A 24547-nucleotide genomic window follows, 5' to 3' on the forward strand; every position below is an offset into this window, starting at 1 on the left:
TGGCATCTGCAACACCACCTTCCAGGTGACTGGGAGAAAGGATTTTCCTTTCCGCAAGTTCTTTGGCGCACCTGTGAAGACAGGCGCATGGGTAAATCCAGAGCTTGGATCTTCCTGTTCCAGGCTGCTATGATACTGCCCTGAAGTAGTCTCTAATGAAATTGGGTGTAAGGGACAGCCTCAAAGGAGGCCACCATCTTCCATAATAGCCTCATGCAAAGGCGAATAGACGGCCCTTTCTTTGCCTTGACCTTGTGGATCAGGTCCTTTAGAGACTTGATCTTTGGCTATGGCAGGAATATCCTGCTTTGGGCTGTGTCTATGATCATGCCCAAATACTCTTCCTTGAGCTTGTAGAGAGGATTTTTGTAGGTTTAAGATCCATCCTAAATGCTCCAGGTATTTTACTGTGGTGAGCACAGCGTGATCTAATATTGCCACTGACTGAGCTATCACAAGTAGATTGTCTAGATAGGCTGTTACTGCTATGCCCTGTGTCCTCAGATTTGCCAACAGAGGGGCTAGCACCTTTGTAAATACTCTGGGTGCGGTAGCCACACCAAAGAGCAGAGAATCTTTGGTGAGCGGGATGGATAGGCACATGTAAAAATGCGTCTTAGACTCCATAAATTCACCGCCTTGTAAGGTGGCGACCACGGATCGAATAGTTTCCATTCGGAAATGGTGAATGTTCAGAAACAGATTTAGAACTCTTAGATCCAAGATGGGTTCGACGTCTCCATTTGGTTTTGGAATCACAAAGAGGTTTGAATAAAAACCTGAACCTTGCTCTTTTAGGAGTACTTTTGTGATCACCCCTTGAGACAGCAAGCGATCCAATCCTTTAAAGAAGGATCCTCTTTTTAGTGGATCTTTGGAGAGCCTTGAACTTCGGAACTGAGAAGATGGGATCGCTCAAAATTCCAGCTTGTACCCTAGGGATACTGTGGATACTACCTACTTGTCCTCGATTTCTGTCTGCCATGCCACTGAAAACTGACAAAGCCGCCCCCCCCCCCCACTTGGCCAAGCTTTTGTGGCTGGCTGAAAATGCCGTTGTCACTGGCTGGAGGCAGGCTTTCCAGGAGTCGGGGAAAGAGAACGTTTAAAACAAGGCCGTTTGTTCTTTCTCTTCTCTGGTAAAAGAGTGGTTTTACCGCTCGATATCTTTTGGATATACTTCTCCAGATCATCCCCAAAGAGGCGTTAGCCATGGAAGAAGAAATTGGCCAAAAGCTTCTTGCATGTTGCTTTTGCTGACCAATGCTTTAGCCAAAGGATTCTGTGCATATGCACCAGCTGGAGTGTGATGCGAAATGCTTGCTGAATCGAATCTCTCATGGCATCCACTGTAAAACATAAGGCTTTAGGTAAATTCTCCCAAAATTTGACCTGATCTGTAGGCAGATCCTTCAGACCCCGTTTTATCTGTTCCTTGAGGACCTGACACATACCAATTGCTGCTACAGCAGGTTGGACAACTTTACCAGCTAAAAGAAATGAAGATTTAGTAAAGATTCTAACTTCTTCTCAGAAGGATCTTTAAACACTTGTACATTGTCCACCGGACAAGTCAGGCTTTTATTTACACAATAAATCACTGCATCTACAGAAGGTAGACTCCACTTTTTGGAAAACGTCTCCTCCATAGGATAGAGAATGCCAAATTTCTTAGGAGGAGAAAAACGCTTATCTGGATGTTGCCAGTCTGCGTAAATTAGCTTTTCTATCAACGGATGAACCGGAAAAGAGCATGCACCCTGCGGGGATCTTAGTGAACCCAGGGAGGAGACAGGTGATTCAGTTAACTCTGAAGAGGGTAACTTAAATGCAGAACATTGCACCTGTGATTTCAGAATCTGGGAAGCAGAAAAAGGTTCCTCTGATATCCCTGATCCCTCAGACTCCTCATCCTTGTCCTCTGCAGGTGTTAACCTTATCCTCATCATTCTCATCCTCAGATTTTTCTGAAAGGAGATCTAAAACAACAGAAGGAGATCTATTTAGCTTGTTGTCCTTTTGGGAGGACTTTGCGACTAACGTAGCGATTCTTACTTCTAACTTGCTTAGGGCAGCTGTCAAAGTGTCCTCAGTGACATATGCAGGCCCAGGCACCACAGGAGAGGCTGCTACTCCTAATAGCAGCAATGGCTCATGCAGTACAGATGCGTCCGATAATACCGGAGAGGAAGGTAGCTAGAGCCTCCTGTCTCAGGCAGCAATGCTTTTTTGTCTTTTTTCTCTGAATTTCATCCCCCGGGAAGGCATACTACTAAGCAAAGCCGAGGTACCACAACGCATATACTACTGTGCTAGTTTAGCAATCTACATAAAGTATGCAACTTAACACACAGTTTCATGCATAGAGTATAGGTGACACTTTTGGGAGTGCTCAGCCAACCACATAGAGAGTCTTACATGCCCCCATAATGCTGCTGTGTTCTGTCAAGGAAAGAGCTTGCCAGCATGCAAGTCTTTTTAAAGGCTTTCTGGATCAGTGCCGTTTTTCACAAACGTGCACGCGCACGCGACCTAGGGAAAATGGTGGCGGTGCTGGGGTGAGGGAAGTATCTCTCATATCCAGACCTGCTTAACAGCTTCTGTCTCTAGGATCCAACTGAGAGGAGGGAGAGGAAGCCGTCTATCAGGCAGAGCTCAGCAGTGGAGGTGTTCAGCGCACTTGTCCAGAGGAACTTGACACTATATGGAGCATGGGGAGTACATGCTTTTTACCAAATAAATGTAGAAGAATACGTATCAGCCTAAACTGGGGGGGGAAAAAACGTTTTTTTTTGTTTATAGCACAAAAAATAAAAACCGCAGAGGTGATCAAATACCACCAAAAGAAAGCTCTATTTGTGGGAAAAAAAGGACGTCAATTTTGTTTGGGAGCCACGTCGCACGACCGCACAATTGTCAGTTTAAGCGACGCAGTGCCGGAAGTTGAAATTTCGCCTGGGCAGGAAGGGGGTATATGTGCCCAGTAAGCAAGTGGTTAAAAGAGAACTCTCCCCATGGCCTTGAAAAGGACTCTTACCAGGACTTTTAGTGTAGTATAGCAAAAGTGCTGGACCCTAGAGCCCAGTCCTCCGAAGAGAGACATTACAGGCGACACCTCATGCATGAGGCCCGGATCCCATCCAGTTTTGGCGTAAAATTAAGCGTCTTGGATGGATCCGAAAGCATAGCTCTTTTTACCCCCAGATGGTCCCTTTGGCAGAGCTTTCCTTTAGTACATCCTAATCGCGGCCAACACCTTAGACACTGGGGAAAAAAACTGAGGTACCCCCCCTATATGGAGGGGAACTGTCTTCAATTGGTTGTGCCAGTGTCCAATCACCACTGGTGACCATTAACCCATTATGTAATGACTGGCTCTGTGTCCCATGGTGTACGATAAAGAAATATGCATTCTCTATGTACGTGTGTGTGTATATATATATATATATATATATATATTTTTTTTTTTTTTTTATTGCAACTGTTTCTAGTGAACTCACTATGGTAAGGAGAGATTTTTTTTTGTAGCTTCAGTATGCTAGTTTATAAAATGGCGGTCATTGCAATACGTTTTGTCACACCAAATTTGCGCAGCGGTCTTACAAGCGCGCTTTTTGAATAAAAAAATAAGACAACAGTACAGTTAACCCAATTTTGTTTTACATTGTGAAAGATAATGTTACGCCGAGTAAATTCATACCCAACATGTCACGCTTCAAAAATGTGCCCGCTCGTGGAATGACGACACACTTTTACCCTTAAAAATCTCCATAGGCAACGTTTAAAAAATTCTACAGGTTGCATGTTTTGAGTTACAGAGGGGGTATAGGGCTAGAATTATTGCTCTTGCTCTAATTATTGCGGCAATACCTCACATATGTGGTTTGAACACCGTTTTCATATGCGGGCGCTGCTCACCTATGCGTTCGCTTCTGTGCATGAGCTCGTCAGGATGGGGCGCTTTAATCACTTGACAACCGGGCCTATTTTGGCACTTCTCTCCTTCATGTAAAATCACATTTTTTTTGCTAGAAAATTAATCAGAACCCCCAAACATTATATATATATTTTTTAGCAAACACCCTAGGGAATAAAATGGCGGTCATTGCAACTTTTTTTCTCGCACAGTATTTGCGCAATAATTTGCGCATGGAATGGCGCCAAACTTCGGTACTTAAAAATCTCCATCGGCGACGCTTTAAATTTTTTTACAGGTTACCATTTTCCAGTTACAGAGGAGGTCTAGTGCTAGAACTGTTGCACACGCTCCAATGTACGCGACAATACCTTACATGTGGGGTTTGAACGGCGTTTACATATGTGCTGCTACAGTGTGACTGGTGTGTGAGTGGGTGACATTCCTGCCAGCAAGGCGTGTCACCTTGGTTCGTCAGGGAGAGGTTATCCCCACGACCGTGTGAATGTGGTATAAATGGACAGCAACATCATTGGGGCCTTGGCGTGGCGTTGCTGCTCCCAAGTCCTGCATGGTGGACTTGGGCTAAACCAATGTGAGGTGGATGTGGTGTGTGTGAGCTAGGGACCACAGTGGTGTGCATGCGTGCATTGTCCGTGTGCCATGATGAATGTTTGTGTTTAAACGTGCAAAGACACGTTCCACGAGGCAACTCCTGACTGCTGTTCCCTCAGCAGATGGGGTAGCCTCGGGCAGGGGGGGACTGTGTGGTTCGGGGGTCAGGTCATCACATATGTCAATCTCCAGGCCCTTTCTCATGGCGTAGTTGTGCAGAACGCAACATGCACCGATGATCTGGCACACAAAGTTTGGGGAATACAACAGGGTCCCCCCGGAATTATCCAGGCATCGGCATTGTGACATCCCAGACACGACTCCACTTGTACGTTGGAAAGATCCACTGGCGAGGAAATGCAGTGTTGCCAGTACCTTGACTAGTGGCTGCACTGCATGTGAGCGTTCTGTCTGGCTGGTGATTTCATCATGCAGGGCTGTGGCTAATTCCAGGATGGCATCAGGGCTGAATCTGAAGATGCGATACACCTCCGATTCCCCCATGCCAAAGAAGTTAATGCGCGTTCGGTATATCCTATTCCGTGCCCTCCTCCGTGCCTGTGGATACAGTAGTGCTATGACCATGGCTGCCCCTGGCAGGGCCGCCATCAGGGGGGTACAGGCAGTACATCTGTAAGGGGCCCGGAGGTCCCCAGGACCCCAGATGGCAAGCCCCCTTTTTTTATTTTTTATAAAATAAAATAAAAAATTTGATTATTTTATTTCTTTTTTTTTCTTTTAAGTTCTTTTCTTTTTTTTATATATATATATATATATATATATATATATATATATATATATATATATATATATATATATATATATATATATATTTTTTTTTATTATTAAAGGGCCCAGAGGTTTCTTTAGTTTATTTTTTATTAAAGGGCTTGTCCGTTATGGTGATGCTGCAGCTGCTGTCCAGCTGACCTGTGCACGTCTGGTGCTGAGTTACACCTCCTTTATGGGGAATAACTTTAGGCCGGACGCACAACTTGCGCACACCGCGCGTAGCCTGCGCAGGGCGCACGTACGTTCGTGAATCGCCGTATCTCCCTCATTTGCATATTTGAATAGAAAATCAATGGGAGCGCCACATGCGTCCAGCGTAAATATGCGCCCACGCTACGCCGTTGGTGGAATGAAGCCTGTTTTTAGGCATATCTTAGTTTGTGGGTCAGGCGCATCAGGCGTATCTGGAGATACGTCGGCGCAAGTGCTTTGTGAATCCGGGCCATACTGTATATATTTGGTATTTATCTTATCTAGAGCACTGGGATGTGAATACCTTTAGAGCAAAGGAGAATACATCACCCACCCTTTATGTGATGCATCTCCCCATCTCTAAATCTACCACATTATACAGACTTTCTTTTGTTTTCCAAGGCACTGGTGAAGAGGGAACCCCTCAAAATGCGTTGGCCTACCATTGAGCATTTGCCCTTGCATGGGCATAATTTATTTTAAATTAACATTTTGTAACCTAGTTTCTATGAATACGTAGTAATTTCTTTGCACTTATCTACTTTGTTTAAGAATAAACTATCATTATGATCCATTCGTTGGATCACGTGCCTTCCTCCTCTTTTCTCACTTGGCCTTCTACGGACCACCCCTGGTCAGTTTAAGCAGCGGGATACGTATGGTTTTTCCTATACTACCTACCATTTGAAATTACTACCACTTTACATCAATACTGCCTGCACGAGCACAGGAGAAAATATGATTTTTAATAACAGCTTACCTGTAAAATCCCTTTCTTGGAGTACACCACGGAACACAGAGCCTTAAATCATTACATAGTGGGTTGTATGGTCACCAGAGGTGATTGGACACTGGCACAACCAATGAAGACAAGTTCCCCTCCATATAACCCCTCCCCTAAGGGAAGTACCTCAGTTTTTACAGCAAAGCAGTAAGGTTCCCATAAGAAGAGGGGACCTCTATGTCCCGTGGTGTACTCCAAGAAAAGGATTTTACAGGTAAGCGGTTATTAAAAATCATATTTTCTTTATCATACACCACGGGACACAGAGCCTTAAATCATTACATAGTGGGACGTCCCAGAGCAATGCTCAATATGAAGGGTGGGAGACACAGATCAAGCAGACCACCCCTGGACGTGAGGCTCTATACTGCTGCCTGTAATACACTATGCCCAAAGGCGGAATCCTCATGTCCTCTTACATCTATTTGATAGAATTTGGTAAATGTATGGACTGAGCCATAGAAGCCCGATGATGCACTGCCCATGAAGCATTCAATGCCCTGGTCGAGTGCGCTTTAACAGGAATAGGAGGAATCTTGTTTTTCAAACCATTAGCTTGAATTATCATTTGTCGAACCCACCTAGAAATGGTAGATTTCAATGCTACCTGGCCCTTTTTGGGACCTTCTGGCAGAATAAACAAAACATCTGTTTTACGTATCTGCGCAGTTGCTTGCAGATAAACTTTTACTGCTCTCACTACATCTAGGAGAGTGCAATAATTTTTCCCCCGCCGACTGCGGCTCAGGAAAAAGGAAGGTAAAACAATATCTTGAGAGATGATACCGCTCTAAAAACTGCTGATCCCTTGGCTTTGCTTCCGTCCCACTAAACCAAACGGGTGCTGGCTATCCACAGATGCATTGGATAGAAGAAGACTGCCGCACTACTTTAAACAATATCTTTATTGTACAAATGAAATCCAAAAAACAATCAATATGATGCAGTCAAAATGAAGTAAACAACAGGAAAAAGGTGGCGGACATGTTTCACATCATGTGATGCTTACTCACATGATGTGAAACATGTCAGCCACCTTTTTTATGTTGTTCACTTCATTTTGACTGCATCGTTTTGGTTGTTTTTTGGATTTCATTTGTACGATAAAGACATCGTTTTAAGGAGTGTGGCAGTCCAGGATCTTCTTCTATCCAATAAAACAATAGCTTGATTCAAATGAAACGCTGACACCACTTTCGAAAGAAAAGTAGAACGCAACACAATTTTGTCTTTGTGACAAACTAAAGGCTCTTTACAAGAAAGAGCTGCTAACTCAGAAACTCTCCTAGCATAGGAGATAGCAACCAAAAAGGCCAATTTCCTACTCAAAAGGATTAACGGAATATGTCGAATAGGTTCAAAGGGCTGTGCCCGGACTAGGGAATGAGATGCCAGCGGTGTCTGAAAGAAAACCCGACAGAGCTGAGATCTGACCCTTAACCACTTGCTTACTGGGCACATATACCCCCCTCCTGCCCAGGCGAAATTTCAGCTTCCGACACTGCGTCGCTTTAACTGACAATTGCGCAAAGTGCGACGTGGCTCCCAAACAAAATTGACGTCCTTTTTTCCCCACAAATAGAGCTTTCTTTTGGTGGTATTAGATCACCTCTGCGGTTTTTATGTGGCCGTCTTTCAACAATAGGCAGGATGCCAAGTGGTTAAATGGTACTCAGGGCTAATTTCATATCCACGCCCAATTGACAAAAGGCCAGAATGCTTCTAATAACATATTTTTGTGGATTCCACCCTCTGGATTTACACCAGGACACATATGCCTTCCAGATCCTATAATAAATAAACCTGAAAGCAGGCTTCCTAGCATTAATGAGAGTGGAGAGAACTGGACCCGAGAGTCCTCGTTTCTTCAATATGTAGGTTTCAACAGCCAAGCCGTCAAATTTAGCTTTTGTAAGGAAGGATGGAACACTGGACCCTGCAATAACAGGTCGTGTCGGAGTGGAAGAATCCAAGGTTCGCCCACTGCCATCTTTACAATCTTGGTGTACCAGGACCACCAAGATTACTGGTATTCCCTCTTTCCTGATTTTTCAAAGCAGTCTCTGTAAGAGCGGTACCGGAGGGAATGCATAGATCAGTGAAAAAAAAAAAAAAAAAAAAGATCAATGATACCAGGGAATCATTATTGCATCCGTTCAGAAGGCTAGAGGATCTCTTGTTCTTGACGCAAAATGTGTCCAGTTTTCTGTTGACCCTGGAGGCTAAATATGGGGTCCCCTATTTCAGACACATTGCCTGAAAAATATCGGAGACCACTCCCCTGGCAACAGTTTCTGGCGGCTCAGGTAATACACTTGCCAATTCTCTACTCCTGGAATGAAAATTGCAGAAAGACAGGGAAGATGATTTTCTGCCCATATTAATATCCGGTTAACTTCTCTCTGAGCATCCCGAATCTGGGTAACCCCCCGATGATTGATATAGACTACTACCCTAGCATTGTATCCGAGCAGGGTAACCCTGCAACCTGTGTGTCCAGGTCCTGAGGGCCAGATATACTGCTTGAATTTCCAATATGTTGTTCGGAAAGCTCCTTTCAGTCTTGGACCAAATTCCTTGGGCCGGGTACTCTTCCAGAACTGCACCCCAACCAGACAGGCTGGCATCCGGGGATATCACCTTCCAGGTGACTGGGGGAAAGGTTTTTCCTCTTTTCAAGTTTTTGGTGTCCAACCACCAACTGAGGCTTTGACATACCCTTAAGGACGAGTACATTGGCAGATCTAGAGCCTGGATCTTCCTGTTCCAGGTAGGCAAAATACTGTTCTGCAGCAGTCTCGAATGAAACTGGGCATAGGGGACAGCCCCGAAGGAGGCCACCATCTTCCCCAACAACCTAATTCAAAGGTGAATGGATGGTCCTCTCTTTGACCATGCGAACCAGATCCTTCAAGGCTTTGATCTTTGGCTCTGGAAGGAACACTCTGCTTTGGGCTGTGTCTATGATCATGCCCAAATACTCCACCCTTCTTAGGCCTCGTACAGACAAGGGGTTATCCGCTGGAAACGGTCCGCCGGACCGTTTCCAGCGGACATTCCTCCTCCGGATTTTGATCCGATGGCTTGTACACACCATCAGATCAAAATCCGTGCGGAAAACATCTGCGGTCACGTGTCGCGTCATCGTCGCGGCGACTTGCGCGACGCTGGAAGGTAAATACTTACACGCATGCGTCGAATCATTACGACGCATGCGAGGGATGGGAGCGGACGGACTGATCCGGTGAGTCTGTACAGACGACCGGATCAGTCCGCTGGACTGGATTCCAGCGGATAGATTTTGTAGCAAGCTACAAAATTTTTATCCGCTGGGAATCCGTCGGCTGGATTTTTATCCGCCGAAAATTGTCCGCTCGGGCCTACACACGACTGGATCTATCTGCTGGAACTGATCCGCGGATAAATCCCAGCGGATATATCCGGTCGTGTGTACGGGGCCTTAGGGGTTGTAGAGAGGATTTCTGTAGGTTTAAGATCCATCCCAACTGTTCTAGGTACTTTACCGTACTGAGTACACTGTGGTTCAATTGTGTTACTGACTGTTCTACTAGAATCAAGTCATCTAGATACGCCGTCGCCGATATGCTCTGTGCCCTTAGATTTGCCAAAAGCAGAGCCAGAACTTTCGTAAACACCCTAGACACTGGCGAAAAAAACTGAGGGACTTACCTTAGGGGAGGGGTTATATGGTTGTGCCAGTGTCCAATCACCTCTGGTGACCATACAACCCACTATGTAATGATTTAAGGCTCTGTGTCCCGTAGTGTACGATAAAGAAATATATGCTGCTTTTTTTTACAGCTCCTGCTGCTGGGACCTTCTCTGTGTACTCGGCAGTGCAGCTGTTATTAATCAGAGCTCAACTGCCGTGTACTTGGACAGGGCAGAAGGACTGGGTACAATGATGACATTTTGTTTGGGTGTGTCCGGTACGCCCAGAGTCGGCAACTGGTTAAAGGGGCTTTCCAATTAATTTTATAAAAAGAAATAAAGTTCCACATTCTGCTCCATACATAGAAACATAAAAGAGTGACAGCAGAAAAACAAGTGATCCACTAAGTTTGCATCGCAAATTTCTTTATGTAGCCATTTTTTTTTTTTGAATAGAGCAAACCCTGTCAGATTTATTTTTTCACCATCTGCGTCCAATTGAGATTATTTCCCTTCACTTCCTGTCCCATAGCCAAACAGGAAATCCCTGCAAATTAAGGGAATCCCTTAGGTACGCCCAGGTTATCAGCACTAGTGTCCCCATTGGAAGATTTTCCCTCCATTACTTTTCTGGAGACAACCCAAAATTTGGAATTTTCTTTTACTTTCACTTTCAATGAGAATGGTTAAACAGGACAAATAGAAAGGGTAAATCCTTAGTGTAAGCACATACAGCAATAAAAACTGACAGGTGTTCTAATCACTCTCCTCTCTATCCAAAACGAAAAAAAAAATTTCCTTTAGTTATACTTTAAACATAGGCCCGGATTCACATACATCGGCGCATATTTATGCCGCCGTAGCGTATCTCTTTTACGCTACGCCGGCGCAGCGCGGAGAGGCGTGCACTGCATTCAGCAAGGCATTGCTCACCAAGATGAGCCAGCGTAGCGTATTTTCCAAGGCGCAGGCCAGCGTAAGTGTAAGTGGGCGTGACCCCATGCAAATGATGGTCCGAGCGTGGCGCAGTGGTTTACGTATGTCCCGTACCCCTCTGTGCAGCTTATCTTCCGTGGTGCAGGTACTTTTGGATTCTGAGTGATGTCTGCTCCTGAGACTGAGAGGGAGAGGAGGAAAAAAAAATTCTTCTGAGGAGAGGGCGATCCTGATCTCTGCCATCTCTAGGTACGATGTGTACCTCCATGGCGCACAGAGTGGCATGACCAGTAAGCTCAAGAAGCAAGAGATCCTCCAGGAGATCACCCTGTAGGTCAATGCCCTTGGGCATGAGAGAAGGACCTCTAAGGACATTGCAAAGAAAATAAATGACATGCATCGTCAGGTCACACATAAGCTGGCCAAGGTGAAGAGGCACGTCAGGGGCACAGGAGGCTGACCAGCCAGTACTGTCAGGCTGACTGCCGATGAGGAGGTGATCGCCAGATGTCTGGAGCGGGATCAGGTGGAGGGCCTGGAGGGCTTTGACTCCGGTGAACAGGCCTTGAGGACAGGCAAGTGTTTTTTATCCCCCATCCGGTGTGTAGCATGTGACAAGTGTGTGGGTCCACCAACATGCAAATGCTTTGTGTCATCCACAGATGTGCTGGAGGGAGCAGGGCCATCGTCTGCTGCTGGACGACCCATGCCATCCCCAGAGAAGAGTGCCCACACCTCTCCTCTAGAGGAAGTTGAGGAGGAGCATGTTGATCTGGAGGAATTGCTCTCCCTCGAGGATGATAACATCTTCCCTGGAACCTCCGAGACCTCCACCCCCATCAGGGGAAGCCCCTCAAGGGCCACCCCCATCAGGGGAAGCCCCTCAAGGGCCAGCCCCATCAGGGGAAGCCCCTCAAGGGCCAGCCCCATCAGGGAAAGCCCCTCAAGGGCCAGCCCCATCAGGGAAAGCCCCTCAAGGGCCAGCCCCATCAGGGAAAGCCCCTCAAGGGCCAGCCCCATCAGGGAAAGCCCCTCAAGGGCCAGCCCCATCAGGGAAAGCCCCTCAAGGGCCACCCCCATCAGGGAAAGCCCCTCAAGGGCCACCCCCATCAGGGAAAGCCCCTCAAGGGCCACCCCCATCAGGCCTCCCCGTACAGACGGGCACAAGCCTCTCCAGCCCCCAGGAAGGCTTTGCGGAAGACAAGGGGTGTACCCGAATACCTACAAGAAGGGCTTGCGAGGGAACAGTCGTCCCTACGGCTATTAAGGAGCCTGACCCTAGGCAGGAGGCCTGGCCCACAAGAGGGCAAATGACTCTCTGGATGTTGGCAGTTTAGAGTATGAGCGTTATTTTTTTTTTGGAGTGTCGTACACAGAAGGATGTGCCATCCTCCAGTAAGGGCATGCCATGGCGGACAATGGCATGATCCCTTTTTTTGTTGTTGTAGTCACTGCACACGGTCAGGAGTGCAGGCTACAGTGTGACTGGTGTGTGAGTGTGGGTGACATTCCTGCCAGCAAGGCATGTCACCTTGGATCGTCAGGGAGAGGTTATCCCCACGACCGTGTGAATGTGGTATGAATGGACAGCAACATCATTGGGGCCTTGGCGTGGCGTTGCTGCTCCCAAGTCCTGCATGGTGGACTTGGGCTAAACCAATGTGAGGTGGATGTGGTGTGTGCGAGCTAGGGACCACATTGGTGTGCATGTGCAAGTGGTTGCTGCTCCCAAGTCCCGTGTGGTGGACTTGGGCTAAACCAATGTGAGGTGGATGTGGTGTGTGTGAGCACAGGACCCCAGATGGCAAGCCCACTTTTTCGATTTTTTTTGAAAAAAATAAATATGTTTTTGAAATTGTTTGATTTCTTTTTTTATTCTTTTTAGTTCCTTTTTTTATATATATATTCTTCTTTATTTCTTCTTTCTCAATTCGCGGCAGCACCCCCCCCCCCCCCCAGGCCCATGCCTGAAGCTGTGTAAGGGGCCCCATAATTTCTGATGGCGACCCTGCCTGGCATGTTGGCATACAGATGTGTTGTCCTGCAAGTGTGGTTGCTCAGCTCGTCCGTAACGGTGCTGCTGCAGCTGCTGTCCAGCTGACCTGTCTGTGCACGTCTGTTGCCAAGTTACACCTGCTTTATGGGGAATAATTTTAGGCCGGACGTAGAACTTACGCGTAGCCTGCGCTGGGCGCACGTACGTTCGTGAATCGCAGTATTTCCCTCATTTGTATATTTGAATACAAAATCAATGGGAGCGACACATGCGTCCAGCGTAAATATGCGCCCACGATACGCCGCGTAGACAAGTTACGTTGGTCGGATGAAGCCTATTTTCAGGCGTATCTAGTTTTGTGGGCAAGGCGCACAGATACGACGGCGCATATTTGCACTTACGCGGCGTATCTTGAGATACATCGGCGTAAGTGCTTTGTGAATCCGGGCCTTAGGCCTAGTACACACGAGAGGATTTATCCGCGGATACGGTCCAGCGGACTGTTTCCGCGGATAAATCCTCTCGAGGATTTCAGCGGATTTGGATCCGATGGAGTGTACTCACCATAGGATCGAAATCCGCGCCGAAATCCCCTCGCGATGATGTGTCGCGCCGTCGCCGCGATGATGACGCGGCGACGAGCGCGACGCTGTCATATAAGGAATTCCACGCATGCGTCGAATAATTACGACGCATGCGGGGGATCCCTTCGGACGGATTGATCCGGTGAGTCTGTACAGACCAGCGGATCAATCCGTTGGGGTGGATTCAAGCGGATAGATTTGAAAGCATGTCTTCAAATTTATATCCGCTTGAAATCCATCCCAGGGGATAAAAATCCGCGGAAACAGATCCGCTGGATTGTACACACCATAGAATCTATCCGCTGAAACCGATCCGCTGAGATTTTTCAGCGGATGGATTCTATCGTGTGTACGGGGCCTTAGTGTTTGTTATGATTTATTAAACCTCTGAAACCAGAATAAGAGAATGTTAATAATAGTGCGTAAATTAACTAACAAGATGAAAGAGACCTTTGATGACATCTCTTTTCAGGAGATACAAAGATTAACCCTTATAAAGCAGGTGTTGGCCATTTGTCCCATGCTGTAAGTATATCCTTTTTATGCAAGTTCCCTTTGGTTATCATACGGCTATTTCAGTTTCAGATAAGTACAGGCAAGCTAATCCCACTATTATTTCCAAGTTTCAGCAATTTTCTATTATCATTATGATGGGATTTCATTAACGCAAGTTAAAATGGAGAGGACATTTATCTCCTGCACTGTTATACATAATTGTTTTGCTTTACCTCGTGTTTTGCTTTGAGCCACGGTCTTCTCTTCTCCCTCTGCTCTGCACTCTGCCTGACCCTTTAATGCAGGGTGGCTTCCAAGGTTTGTCTGGGATTCACCTGCATAGTTTAAACAAATGCAACGATAAATGCTCATGCAGCTCATCTGCACATTAATTCCCTTCATTTTGATTCTCCCACTGTATGTGACCCACACAGGCCCGGACTGGCCATCAGACAAACCGGGCATTCGCCCGGTGGGCCGCGGCCACCAAAGGGCCGCCAGACTGCAAGTCCTAGTAGCGGGGCACAAGGCTCTTTGAGACCGCGCAGCTCATCTAGCCTCTCCGCGGCCGCCCGGGTGGATGTTAACACAGATGGGGAGGAGCTAGATGAGAAGCCTTCGGCCTCTCCACGGCCGGGGGGCGTGACTGCGAGGGGGGAGGTGCCAGAGCAGACACCTGCTGCTGACAACTTGAAGCAGGCCCGGATAGCAGAAAACGTGAGTGCAGCCCCCCCTCCTTTAACCTGGATAGGAGGAGCAGTGGGGGCGGCTGCATATAAAAAATCTTTTTCTCCAGCTCCCTTCTGCAGTATGCCTGAGGCTGCGAGAGGTAGAGGAAAAGCAGGCATTCCAATACTGCAGAAGGGAGATGGAGAAAATGATTTTTTATATGCAGCCACCCCAACGGCTCCTCCTACACCGCTCATACTCCTCGTGCTCTCCACCTTTCCCCATGCTCTCTGCCACCCCCCCAGTGCTCTCTAATACCCCCCCCCCCAGTGCTCTCTGCCACCCCCAGTGCTCTCAACCTCCCCCCAGTGCTCTCAACCTCCCCCATGCTCTCTGCCATCCCCCTAGTGCTCTTTGCCACCCCCTCCAGTGATCTTCACCACCCCCAGGCTCTCTGACACCCCCCAGTGATCTCCACCTCCCCCATGCTCTCTGTCACCCCCCCAGTGCTCTCCACCGCCCTCCCTGTGCTTTCCACCTCTCCCCATGCTCTCTGCCGCCCTCCAGTGCTCTCCACCTCCCCGCATGCTCTCCACCGCCCTCCCTGTGCTCTCCACCTCCCCCGCCCCATGTTCTCTGCTGGAGGTGCCGGTTAGCATGTAATGGGCTGCTCAATTCAAAATGCCCGGGCCTATTTTTTGTCCCAGTCCGGGCCTGGACCCACATATTAACTTCCACATCCATTGATAAACTTTTCTACATTCCCCATGACTCTGCTACAGCTGCTTTCAGCTGCTTTTTGGCCACTGCCATTTTAAATATATTTCTGGAGAGCAGCTGTAGCAGCATGAGAGAGTAGCGCAAATTTTACGAATGGATGTTACTGGTGGTTTGTAGCCCCTCCTGTAAATGATATATATACATATATATACATACATACATATACACACACACATATACACACACACATATATACACACACATATATATATACACACACATATATACACACACTGTAATTGGGGGGGGGCAAAACTGAACTGGCTTAAAGGTTTTCACAAAAAGATACTGACCCTCCTCTGCTATTCTCTTCCTCTTTCTGGTCATGGGCCCATCTGTTTTCACCTCCTCTCCCTTGTTTGCCACTGGGTCAGCATGCACCGTTTCCCCCTCATCTGCATATTGAAGAAGAGCGTCTACCAATTCCAAGAAGATTGCATCATCTAAGACACCGGCACCTGCACATAAAAGTAAGTCAGCGCTCTTTCACAATTAAACAAAAACATATATAATTAGTTGCAACCAATAAGTCATTACAATAAAATTCAAAGGTATATAGATTAATAGGACATTTGCCAGAAGATATGAGTAATAACCGATAAAGAATTTTACTGGCAGCACAGTGGCTCAGCGGTTAGCACTACTTTCCAGCAGCACTAGGGTCCTCGGTACGAATCACAACCACAGCACTACCTCAAGGCGTTTGAATGTTCTCCCTGTGCCTGTGTGGGTTTCCTCCATGTACTCTGGTTTCCTCCCACTCTCCAAAAACATGCTGGTAAATGAATTGACTCCTGTCTAAATTGTCCCTGGTATGTGTTTGGATGAATGCGAGTTAGGGACCTTAGATTGTAAGCTCCTTGAGGGCAGGGACTGATGTAAATGTACAATATATACGTAAAGAGATGCATAATTTGTTGGCGCTATACAAGTACCTGTAATAAATAAACCCGATTATCAAATAGTTCACTCTTGTGCCATGAACTCTCTAATACTTTTTTTGGTGGCTAAAGCAAGAAAGTTAGAATGCTAATGACGTGGCCATCTAGTAACATGTGTTAAAGTTATCTTGTACTTTGTTTACTCCCCATATGACAAATGTTCTTGACTGAATTCCACAACATTATTACCTAGGCTGCATGAAAACGGTAGTGTTGCTCATGTAGCCAGTGGGATTAGAATGGGTTTCTATCACTTGGATAGTTGCTGAGAAAGACATCTTTGTAATTTTTTTTTATTATTTAAAAAAAAAAATCAACATTTCTACATCTCCTACAATCAGCACAAATAAAAACTCAAGTGTGATTATTTAGTGCTACGTTTGTGCCATATTTGTGCTGCTTTTATTTTTAAGATATTAGCTTTTTTTTTTGGGCTGGTTAGTGTCACGATAGTGCTGGTGTGTGCTGTTTAAATCTCTGTTATACCTTATATAGTTTTTGCGTTATTAACCACTTCTGGACCGCCCGCCGTCATTATACGGCGGCTCTTTGAAGAGGGATATCGTTGTTATGGCAGAAGCTAGCTACCATAACCCCGGTATCCTCTTCTTCAGCGGGCGATCCGCTTTCAGATAAGTGGTCTCTGCAGTGGATTCACCGCAAGATCACTTATCGGCGGCGGGAGAGGGGCCCTCCTTAGGTATGGAGATGAATGAGAGGTAGATGGCCCCTACCCATCTCCATACCATTGCAGGGCGGAAGCGGCATCAAAACGTCACTTCTGCCCATAGATCTTGAAAGGTCTTTTTGACCCCAGATCGCATATATGGAAGAAGTCCTGTCATGCTTTTTTTCTATTACAAGGGATGTTTATATTCCTTGCAATAGGAATAAAAGGGACACAATTATTTTTTTTTTTTAAAAAGAACAGTGTAAAAATGTAAAATAAAAAAGGTAACATAAATAAGAAAAACATTTTTTTTAAATGCGACCCGTCCCACCAAGCTAGCGTGCAGAAGCAAACGCATACGGGAGTAGCGCCCACATATGAAAACAGTTTTCAAACCACACATGTGAGGTATTGCTGTGATCTTTAGAGAGAGAGCAATAATAACCTCCTCTGTAACGCAAAACATGCAACCTGTAGAATTTTTTAAATGACGCATACGGAGATTTTTAGAGGAAAAGTTTGTCTCCATTCCACGAGCGGTGCAACTTTGAAGCGTGACATGTTGGGTATCCATTTACTTGTCGAAACATCATCTTTCACAATATAAAAAAAAAAGTGTGCCAACTTTACTGTAGTTGTATTTTTTAATTAAAAATATATATATATTTTTTCTCAAAAAAGAGCGATTGCGAGTCCACTGCGCAAATACTGTGTGATAAAAAGTATTGCAACAACCACCATTTTATTCTCTAGGGTTTAAGAAAAAAAATATATATATATATATATATATATGTAGCGGAGTACAATATTAAAATCCACGATCTCCGCTGGTAACCAGGGTAATTCCACAGTCAGCGCTGAAAAGTAAGGCAATGTCCCAAATACACCCCCCCCCCCCCCAGTAACCGGACAAAACACAGCTCTGGGAGTCAACTGACTTTTTATTCACAGGCTTCCATATTTATATAATTCCCCATGCAAGGGGTTTCCAAACAGCCAAACAGATTTAGCAGAGGTAATACAGTGAGGACCACATGGGGAACTTAACATTTTGGATAATTCTCCCATCAGGCATTGCTGCACGAGGGAAAAGTCGGTTGATAGCTGGGGTCTGGGGTTATGTGTTGTGAGAGTTCGGTTTAAAACTGCTGAACACCGATTGGGCAACATAAAACAAAGTACTTGAATGCTAGTGGCTTACGGCTGCTAGCATACGAATTACTATGCCCACATAAGACTCAGCAGAATACATATAATACAGACAACCCTTTGATATGTAACGTCCAGCGTTCCAGAAGTGGCTAGGTTTGCCACAATATATATATATAATGTTTGGGGTTCCAAGTAATTTTCTAGCAAAAAAAAATGATTTTAACTTGTAAACAACAAGTTTGAAAACATAGGCCCGGTCTTAAAGTGGTCACCAGCCCCCTCACAACAGCCAAAAGACATGAAGCTGGGTTGGTCGGTTAGCACCGCTTTTGTGCCGTTTAAACCTCTGTTCTATCTTTTATAGTTTTTACATTATTAATGCTTTATTAAAAGTCTCCAAAGGTCTCTAAGCCCCCCTACAACAGCCAAAAGACACAAAACAGGGCTGGCTGGTTGGTTAGTGCCACGTTTGTGCTGCTAAAATATTTATTTGAGCCGTTATGTTTTTTTTAGTTATAACAGCTTGTTTTATTTTGATCAAACCCCACCCACTTTGCACCACATGTTATTAAATCTTAAAAAACAAATATACCATTTGTAAGTGCTACGTTTGTGCCGTTTTGTGCCATAAAAAAATAAATTTGCGCTGATTTTATTTTTAAGTTATTAGTAATGTTTTTTTTCCCAGATGATCACCCAGCCCCCCTACAACAGTAAAGATACAAGAAAATAGGCTAGTTGGTTTGTGCTGGTTTTTGCTGTTTTTTTCTATTTAAAATTTCCATTCTATCTTTTAATTTTCAGTCATTAACCACTTGCTTACTGGGCACTTAAACACCCCTCCTGCCCAGACCAATTTTCAGCTTTCAGCGCTCTCACACTTTGAATGACAATTACTCAGTCATGCAACACTGTACCCAAATGATTTTTTTGTCATTTTTTTTCATACAAATAGAGCTTTCTTTTGGTGGTATTTGATCACCTCTGGGTTTTCTTATTTTTTGCGCTATTAATGAAAAAAAGACTGAAAATTTTGAAAAAAAAAATGATTTTTTCTTAGTTTCTGTGATAAAATTTTGCAAATTATTAATATTTCTTCATAAATGTTGGCCACAATTTATACTGCTACATGTCTTTGATAAAAATAACCCAACATTTTTGGAAATTATTTGGTCTGTGTGAAAGTTTTAGAGTCTACAAGCTATAGTGCAAATCATAAAAACTGATCACACCTGATGTACTGAAGGCCTATCTCATTTCTTGGGACCCTAACAAGCCAGGAAAGTACAAATGCCCCCCAAATAACCCCTTTTTGGAAAGTAGACATTCCAAGGTATTTATTAAGATGCATGGTGAGTTATTTGAAGTTGTATTTTTTTCCCACAATACTTTGCCAAATTAAGATTTTTATTTTCTATTTAAAAAATGTCTCAAAATTGTCATTGTAATAGCTTATTTCTCTCACATGGCATGTGCATACCAGAAATGACACCTCAAAATACATTCTGCTACTCCTCCTTGCAGACGAGTGATTTGGTATTTTGGGAGTCCGAGGTAGAGGGCATTTGCATAGTCGAGTCTGGAGTTGATAATTGTACCCACCACGACTGACATGTCTTCTTTTCGGGATAAAGGGAATGAGTCTACGTAGCAGGCGCAGCAGATGGTGGGATCCGCTGACTACTGACCCTATTTGTGCATCCATTGTCATGTGGGTGTCAAAAATGACTCAGACTTTTGACTTTGGTGCTAGGGGTGATGGTTTGTCCCATATTGGTGCGGGAAGTCTCTTTCGATTGGCTTGAAAACAGGAGAAGTTCTGTTTTTGAGCCGTTGAGTTTAAGGTAACTCTCCGTCATCCAATTTTCTATCAAAGTAAGGCATTTCTCTATTCCGAGATAATGATCCTTATTGTTGCAGATGCGAAAATATAGTTGCGTGTCATCCGCGTAGGAGTGGTAGAGTAACTTCTGGTTACTGATGATTTCAAAAAGAGGGCGGAGATAGATATTGAATAGTACGGGCGACAAGGGGGTTCCCTGAGGGACTCTGCATGACACTGTGCGTTTTTCAGAAGTGAAAGGACCCAGTTTCACTATTTGAGATCGGTTTTCCAAGAAGGAGGAGAACCAGGGAAAATCCGAGACAGCGACTCTAGCTACTTTAGCTAGGCGAGTCAGCAATAATTTGTGGTCTACAGTATCAAATGCTGCGCTTAAGGTCCAACAGTATCAGAAGACAAGATTCTCCTTCGTCTGCTGCTTCGAGAGCGTCATCCCATATTTTGAGAAGTGCTGTTTCAGTTCCGTGACCAGGACGGAAACCAGATTGGATTGGATCAAGTGATTTGTGGGTGTCTAAATGCTGTTGTAGCTGTTGTACAACTTCTTTCTCCATAACCTTGGAGAAGACATTTAGGCCTGTTATGGGTTGACGATTGTTTGGGTCTTTGGGGTCAAGGGTGTTTTTTTTTTTAATTGGTTTAATTATGCCTTGTTTCAGCAGGGTTGGCACCATGCCTTCCTTGAATGACTGGTTTATGAGGTATGTGATCGCCGGTGCCACAATATATCGGCAGATTCTTTCAGCAGTTTGGTGGGGATAATATCATTAGGCGCTGTGCTGTCTCGCAGAGTACGAATGATTTTTTTAGTGGTGTCGATGGATATGGGGTTAAGAGTGAATTTAGTTGATTGCGGCATATTTGTGTGGATATTAGTTTCTTGGTTTAAAGGGGAGTCGATGGGGGATCTATTTTGCTGAATAATTACACAGATTTTTTCAATTTTGTTAATGAAGTAATCCGATAATTTGTTGCAAAATTCTTGCGATTCAAAATTCGGAGCCTCTAGGCAGGCTGGGTTCATGGACTAAGCGACTAAATTAAAGAGTTTGCGGGGGCGGTTCAGGGCATTTGCGAGATTAGAAAAATTATCTTTTTTGGCCTTAAAGATCTCTTTGTGATATTTCTTAGTTATTACCTTGTAAATAATGTGGTTTTCCTCTGTAGAGCTTCTTCTCCAGGCTGCTTCCGCTCTTCTGCGCTCCTGCTTCAACAACGACAGCTGGTCGTTAAACCAGCTGGAGTTGTTTTTCCAGATGCGCGTTCTGCGTTTCGGCGCTACTATGTCTGCTGTCTGTAGTAGAGCCTTGTTGGAGTTGAGTGTTTCTGTCGCTGTTTGATGTTGATCAATTGTTTTTATTTTGTTGTGCAATGTAGTTTTGAAGAGTTCCGAATGGAGCTTCTTCTTGGATCTTGTCCAGTGTGTTGTCAATGTTTTTTTTTGTTTTTTTTTAAGGGGGCGTTTGTAGTGACTTTGAATTTTATTGCATTGTGATCTGTCCATGGTAAGGGCTGATTTCCCAATATGTTAATTTCCAAATCTTGTCTAAAGGTAAGATCGAGCGTGTGGCCTGAAATGTGTGGGTCCACATACCAGTTGCTGCAGACCTAATCCTTCCAAATGGTCAATGCAGGCGTCAGCGACGGGGTCCAGTGAGGAGTTGGCCCAGAGGTTGAAATCCCCAAGTAGCAGGAAATGTTTGATGTTTAAGGTATAGGTGGAGATGAATTCTGTCAATAATGTGAGGAGGTGCGTTTTTGGTCCTGGTGGTCTATAGCAGAGTAGTATGTGAACGGTGTCCTGGGGATTTGTTTGGAATTGCAGAGTGAAGGTTTCCATGAATGGAAGTGAGGTCTGAAGGTCTGGTTTAGTGACAGAGAGGTGGGCCATGTAGATCACCGCCAGGCCTCCTCCTCTTTGCCCCACTCTGTTTTCTGTGAGAATGCCATAATTCTCTGGCACCAATTCTCCAAGAATGGTGTTACAGTCGGCTGTTAGCCAGCTTTCTTTGATGAAGAGGCAGTCAATGTTGTGTTGAAGGATGAAATCGTGGATTTCCTGTCGGTGCTTTACTGCCGATCTTGTGTTGATCAAGGCGCATGATATATGTTTTAGGTGAAGTGTAGACGTGCAATCTTTGACTGTCGATCCGTTCTTAACAGTTGCTCTTTCCTTAGCACTTGTTTGATGACAACTGGTAATGTTGGGGCGGATGTCCTTAGACCCCAAATGGTTTTTGCAGAGTATTGCAACTTAACCATAATCGCAGATTTGCCGAGGATGGTGATCGTGGTAAAGTGTTCGATCATGATAGAAATACAGTGAGGATTTAGTGGTGGCCCCGATGAGCAGCGATAGGTGGACCCCCAACTAACCCCCCCGTTGATCCAGAGGAAGGCGAAAAAAAACCCTAGCCGTGCAATGCCAATCAGCGACAGGGAAAAAATTCCTTCCTGATCCCTCAGGGGCGATCGGATAAAACCCTGGATCAACTGAACTATGGCAATGGAGCGTGGGTTTTTACCTGTTAGAGCTGCAGATTGGTGATCCTGCTTGTCCTATGTTCTGCGACCGAGCGACTTGTGGAGTGAAAAAATGGCCAGTGAATTAATTGTTTGGACGGGCTGGAGGGGCAAAGAAAGGGGTAAGCGGGGGAGGGTAGTCTCTCTGCTGTGCTAGGAGGCTTTCCCAGGTAGATGCAGTAGTATGGTTTGTGGAATGATGAGGGGGGGTGGGGGTGAGGGACACAAATGGCAAGCCTGGGGGGCTAGGGGGAGGTGAAGCCAGATGAGGCCAGGGACCATAGGCTGGAGGCTGTGTGTGGAGGATCCGTAAAAGGAGAGCTGGGAGCTTGATGCTGATCCTGGGAGCTGGGAGCTTGGATGCCGGTGAGCTTACCTGCCTAACCTTCCTCCAGCAGCAGGTGCTACAAACCTCACTGCAAGCCGGGCGGAGGAGAAATGACAATTGATTGATCCTTTCTCCAGCAACTTACTGTTGGACTGTGGGACACATACTGTTAGATGCTAATGTCATCAACTCCAGCCCATCTGTCTGTCTGTTGTGATGTAAATCAATCTAGGATGGCTTTTGAGGATCTTTTATTGTGGCTTGTGCTAATTGACCCTGTATTGTGTGAAGGAGTCCTGAGATAATGTGTATTGTAAGTTAGCAGAAAGCCTAAAGGTCAGGTGTCTGAGCCATCAGCTGTAGTTAATTAGCTCATGTAAATTAGGTCAGGGTGTCTGCTAAGAAGTGTATTGGGGGGGGGGGCTTGTGTGTAACCATTGTGTGATGTTGTGGGTGGATCCGGGCCATATCTCCTGTGGTATCCTAAATTGTATATAAGAGCCTCTATTTCTCATTAAAGTCATTCCCTGTTTTGGACTTCAAACAGAGCAGTGTGTCTCATTAATGGGGGGAATTATTCTTATAGGTCTCTTTCGCCTGACTGTGGAGTGTTGGTAGCTGCCTTGTGTTCGGAAAGGGAATTTTCTAAACAGCGTCAACCCCTGTCCCATTTGGGGTGCCGTTACATACTGTAACTTCATCTCTCCACCCCCTGCTTTTCAGAGCTAGGAGATCCTGAGTAAATTATGCACTTTGAATGGATGTAGAGCAAAGATTGCTCTAGATAAACAGGTAGAACCATTTTATTTTATTTTAATGTGTAGGAGGATTTATTTCATCAATGTTTATCACCTGAGGCCAGTCACTTCACTGGGTATATGTAAGGATTTACAACCACTTTAAGCTTGGTAAGGAAAAACAGAAGATGACTGGTTACCATGCACAGCTAATCCAGATTCTGGCTTCCCCACTTCAATAAACTCCTCTCATTGTTCTTTTAGTCCCATTTGAAATACTTATAAAATAAGTTCATATATAACAAAGGAACAAGGAACATAAAAAGCAATAATTGTTTATGGGTGTCTTCCAGTAAAAAGACTGCAGGGATAGTGTGCTATAAGGAAACGTTAACACTAAAATAACTGTACATATTTGCATACAAATGAAGTAGCTATAGGAACGATGATTTAAGTTTCTACATTATATGCTCCTAGCAAACCAAACCAGCTGCATTTTGCTGAAGTCTTCTTCAGGGAAAAAAGTCTGCAAACCTGTTTTAGCCGAGTTGTTGGGTCCTGTAGAAAAAGAATGCCCGCACCCAAACATACGTTCTCGATCACGTAAGCTTGGACTTGATGTAATCGTAGATGTCGAATCCATGTCTATGACAGGGTAAAAATGAAAGGCTGTATAATTAGATAGGAATAGTGACAAGCTATAAACAAAAGTGAACAATCTACAAGCTCAGAAATCAGACGTGGCCAAGAACACACCACAACCAACCTTCTTCACCATGCACCTTCCCGTCATAGTTATTGATGAGCTCTTCAATGAAGGTTTCATCCTCCTCTTTGGCATCATCTCCCATGTAGGGGATGTTACACAGGACAGTTTCATCCTCCACCTCCAGACAGAAAGACAAGTAAAGGCACACTAAAA

At 45.0% G+C, this 24547-nt stretch overlaps 1 protein-coding gene across 3 annotated transcripts in view; it reads right to left on the bottom strand.

The window, feature by feature from the left end:
- The window catches only part of EZH1 (enhancer of zeste 1 polycomb repressive complex 2 subunit), a 394387-nt gene that overhangs the window by 279291 nt on the left and 90549 nt on the right, over positions 1-24547 (bottom strand). For all 3 annotated transcript variants that reach the window (XM_040329824.1, XM_040329823.1, XM_040329825.1), the window contains 4 exons: positions 24392-24512; positions 24160-24270; positions 15725-15889; positions 14216-14317 (listed from right to left, as the gene is read on the bottom strand). In XM_040329824.1, coding sequence (XP_040185758.1) covers positions 14216-14317; positions 15725-15889; positions 24160-24270; positions 24392-24512 — 499 coding nt within the window. The remainder of the gene's footprint in view (positions 1-14215; positions 14318-15724; positions 15890-24159; positions 24271-24391; positions 24513-24547) is intronic.

Source organism: Rana temporaria, chromosome 12 (assembly GCF_905171775.1).
Source record: "Rana temporaria chromosome 12, aRanTem1.1, whole genome shotgun sequence".
Taxonomy (NCBI): domain Eukaryota; kingdom Metazoa; phylum Chordata; class Amphibia; order Anura; family Ranidae; genus Rana; species Rana temporaria.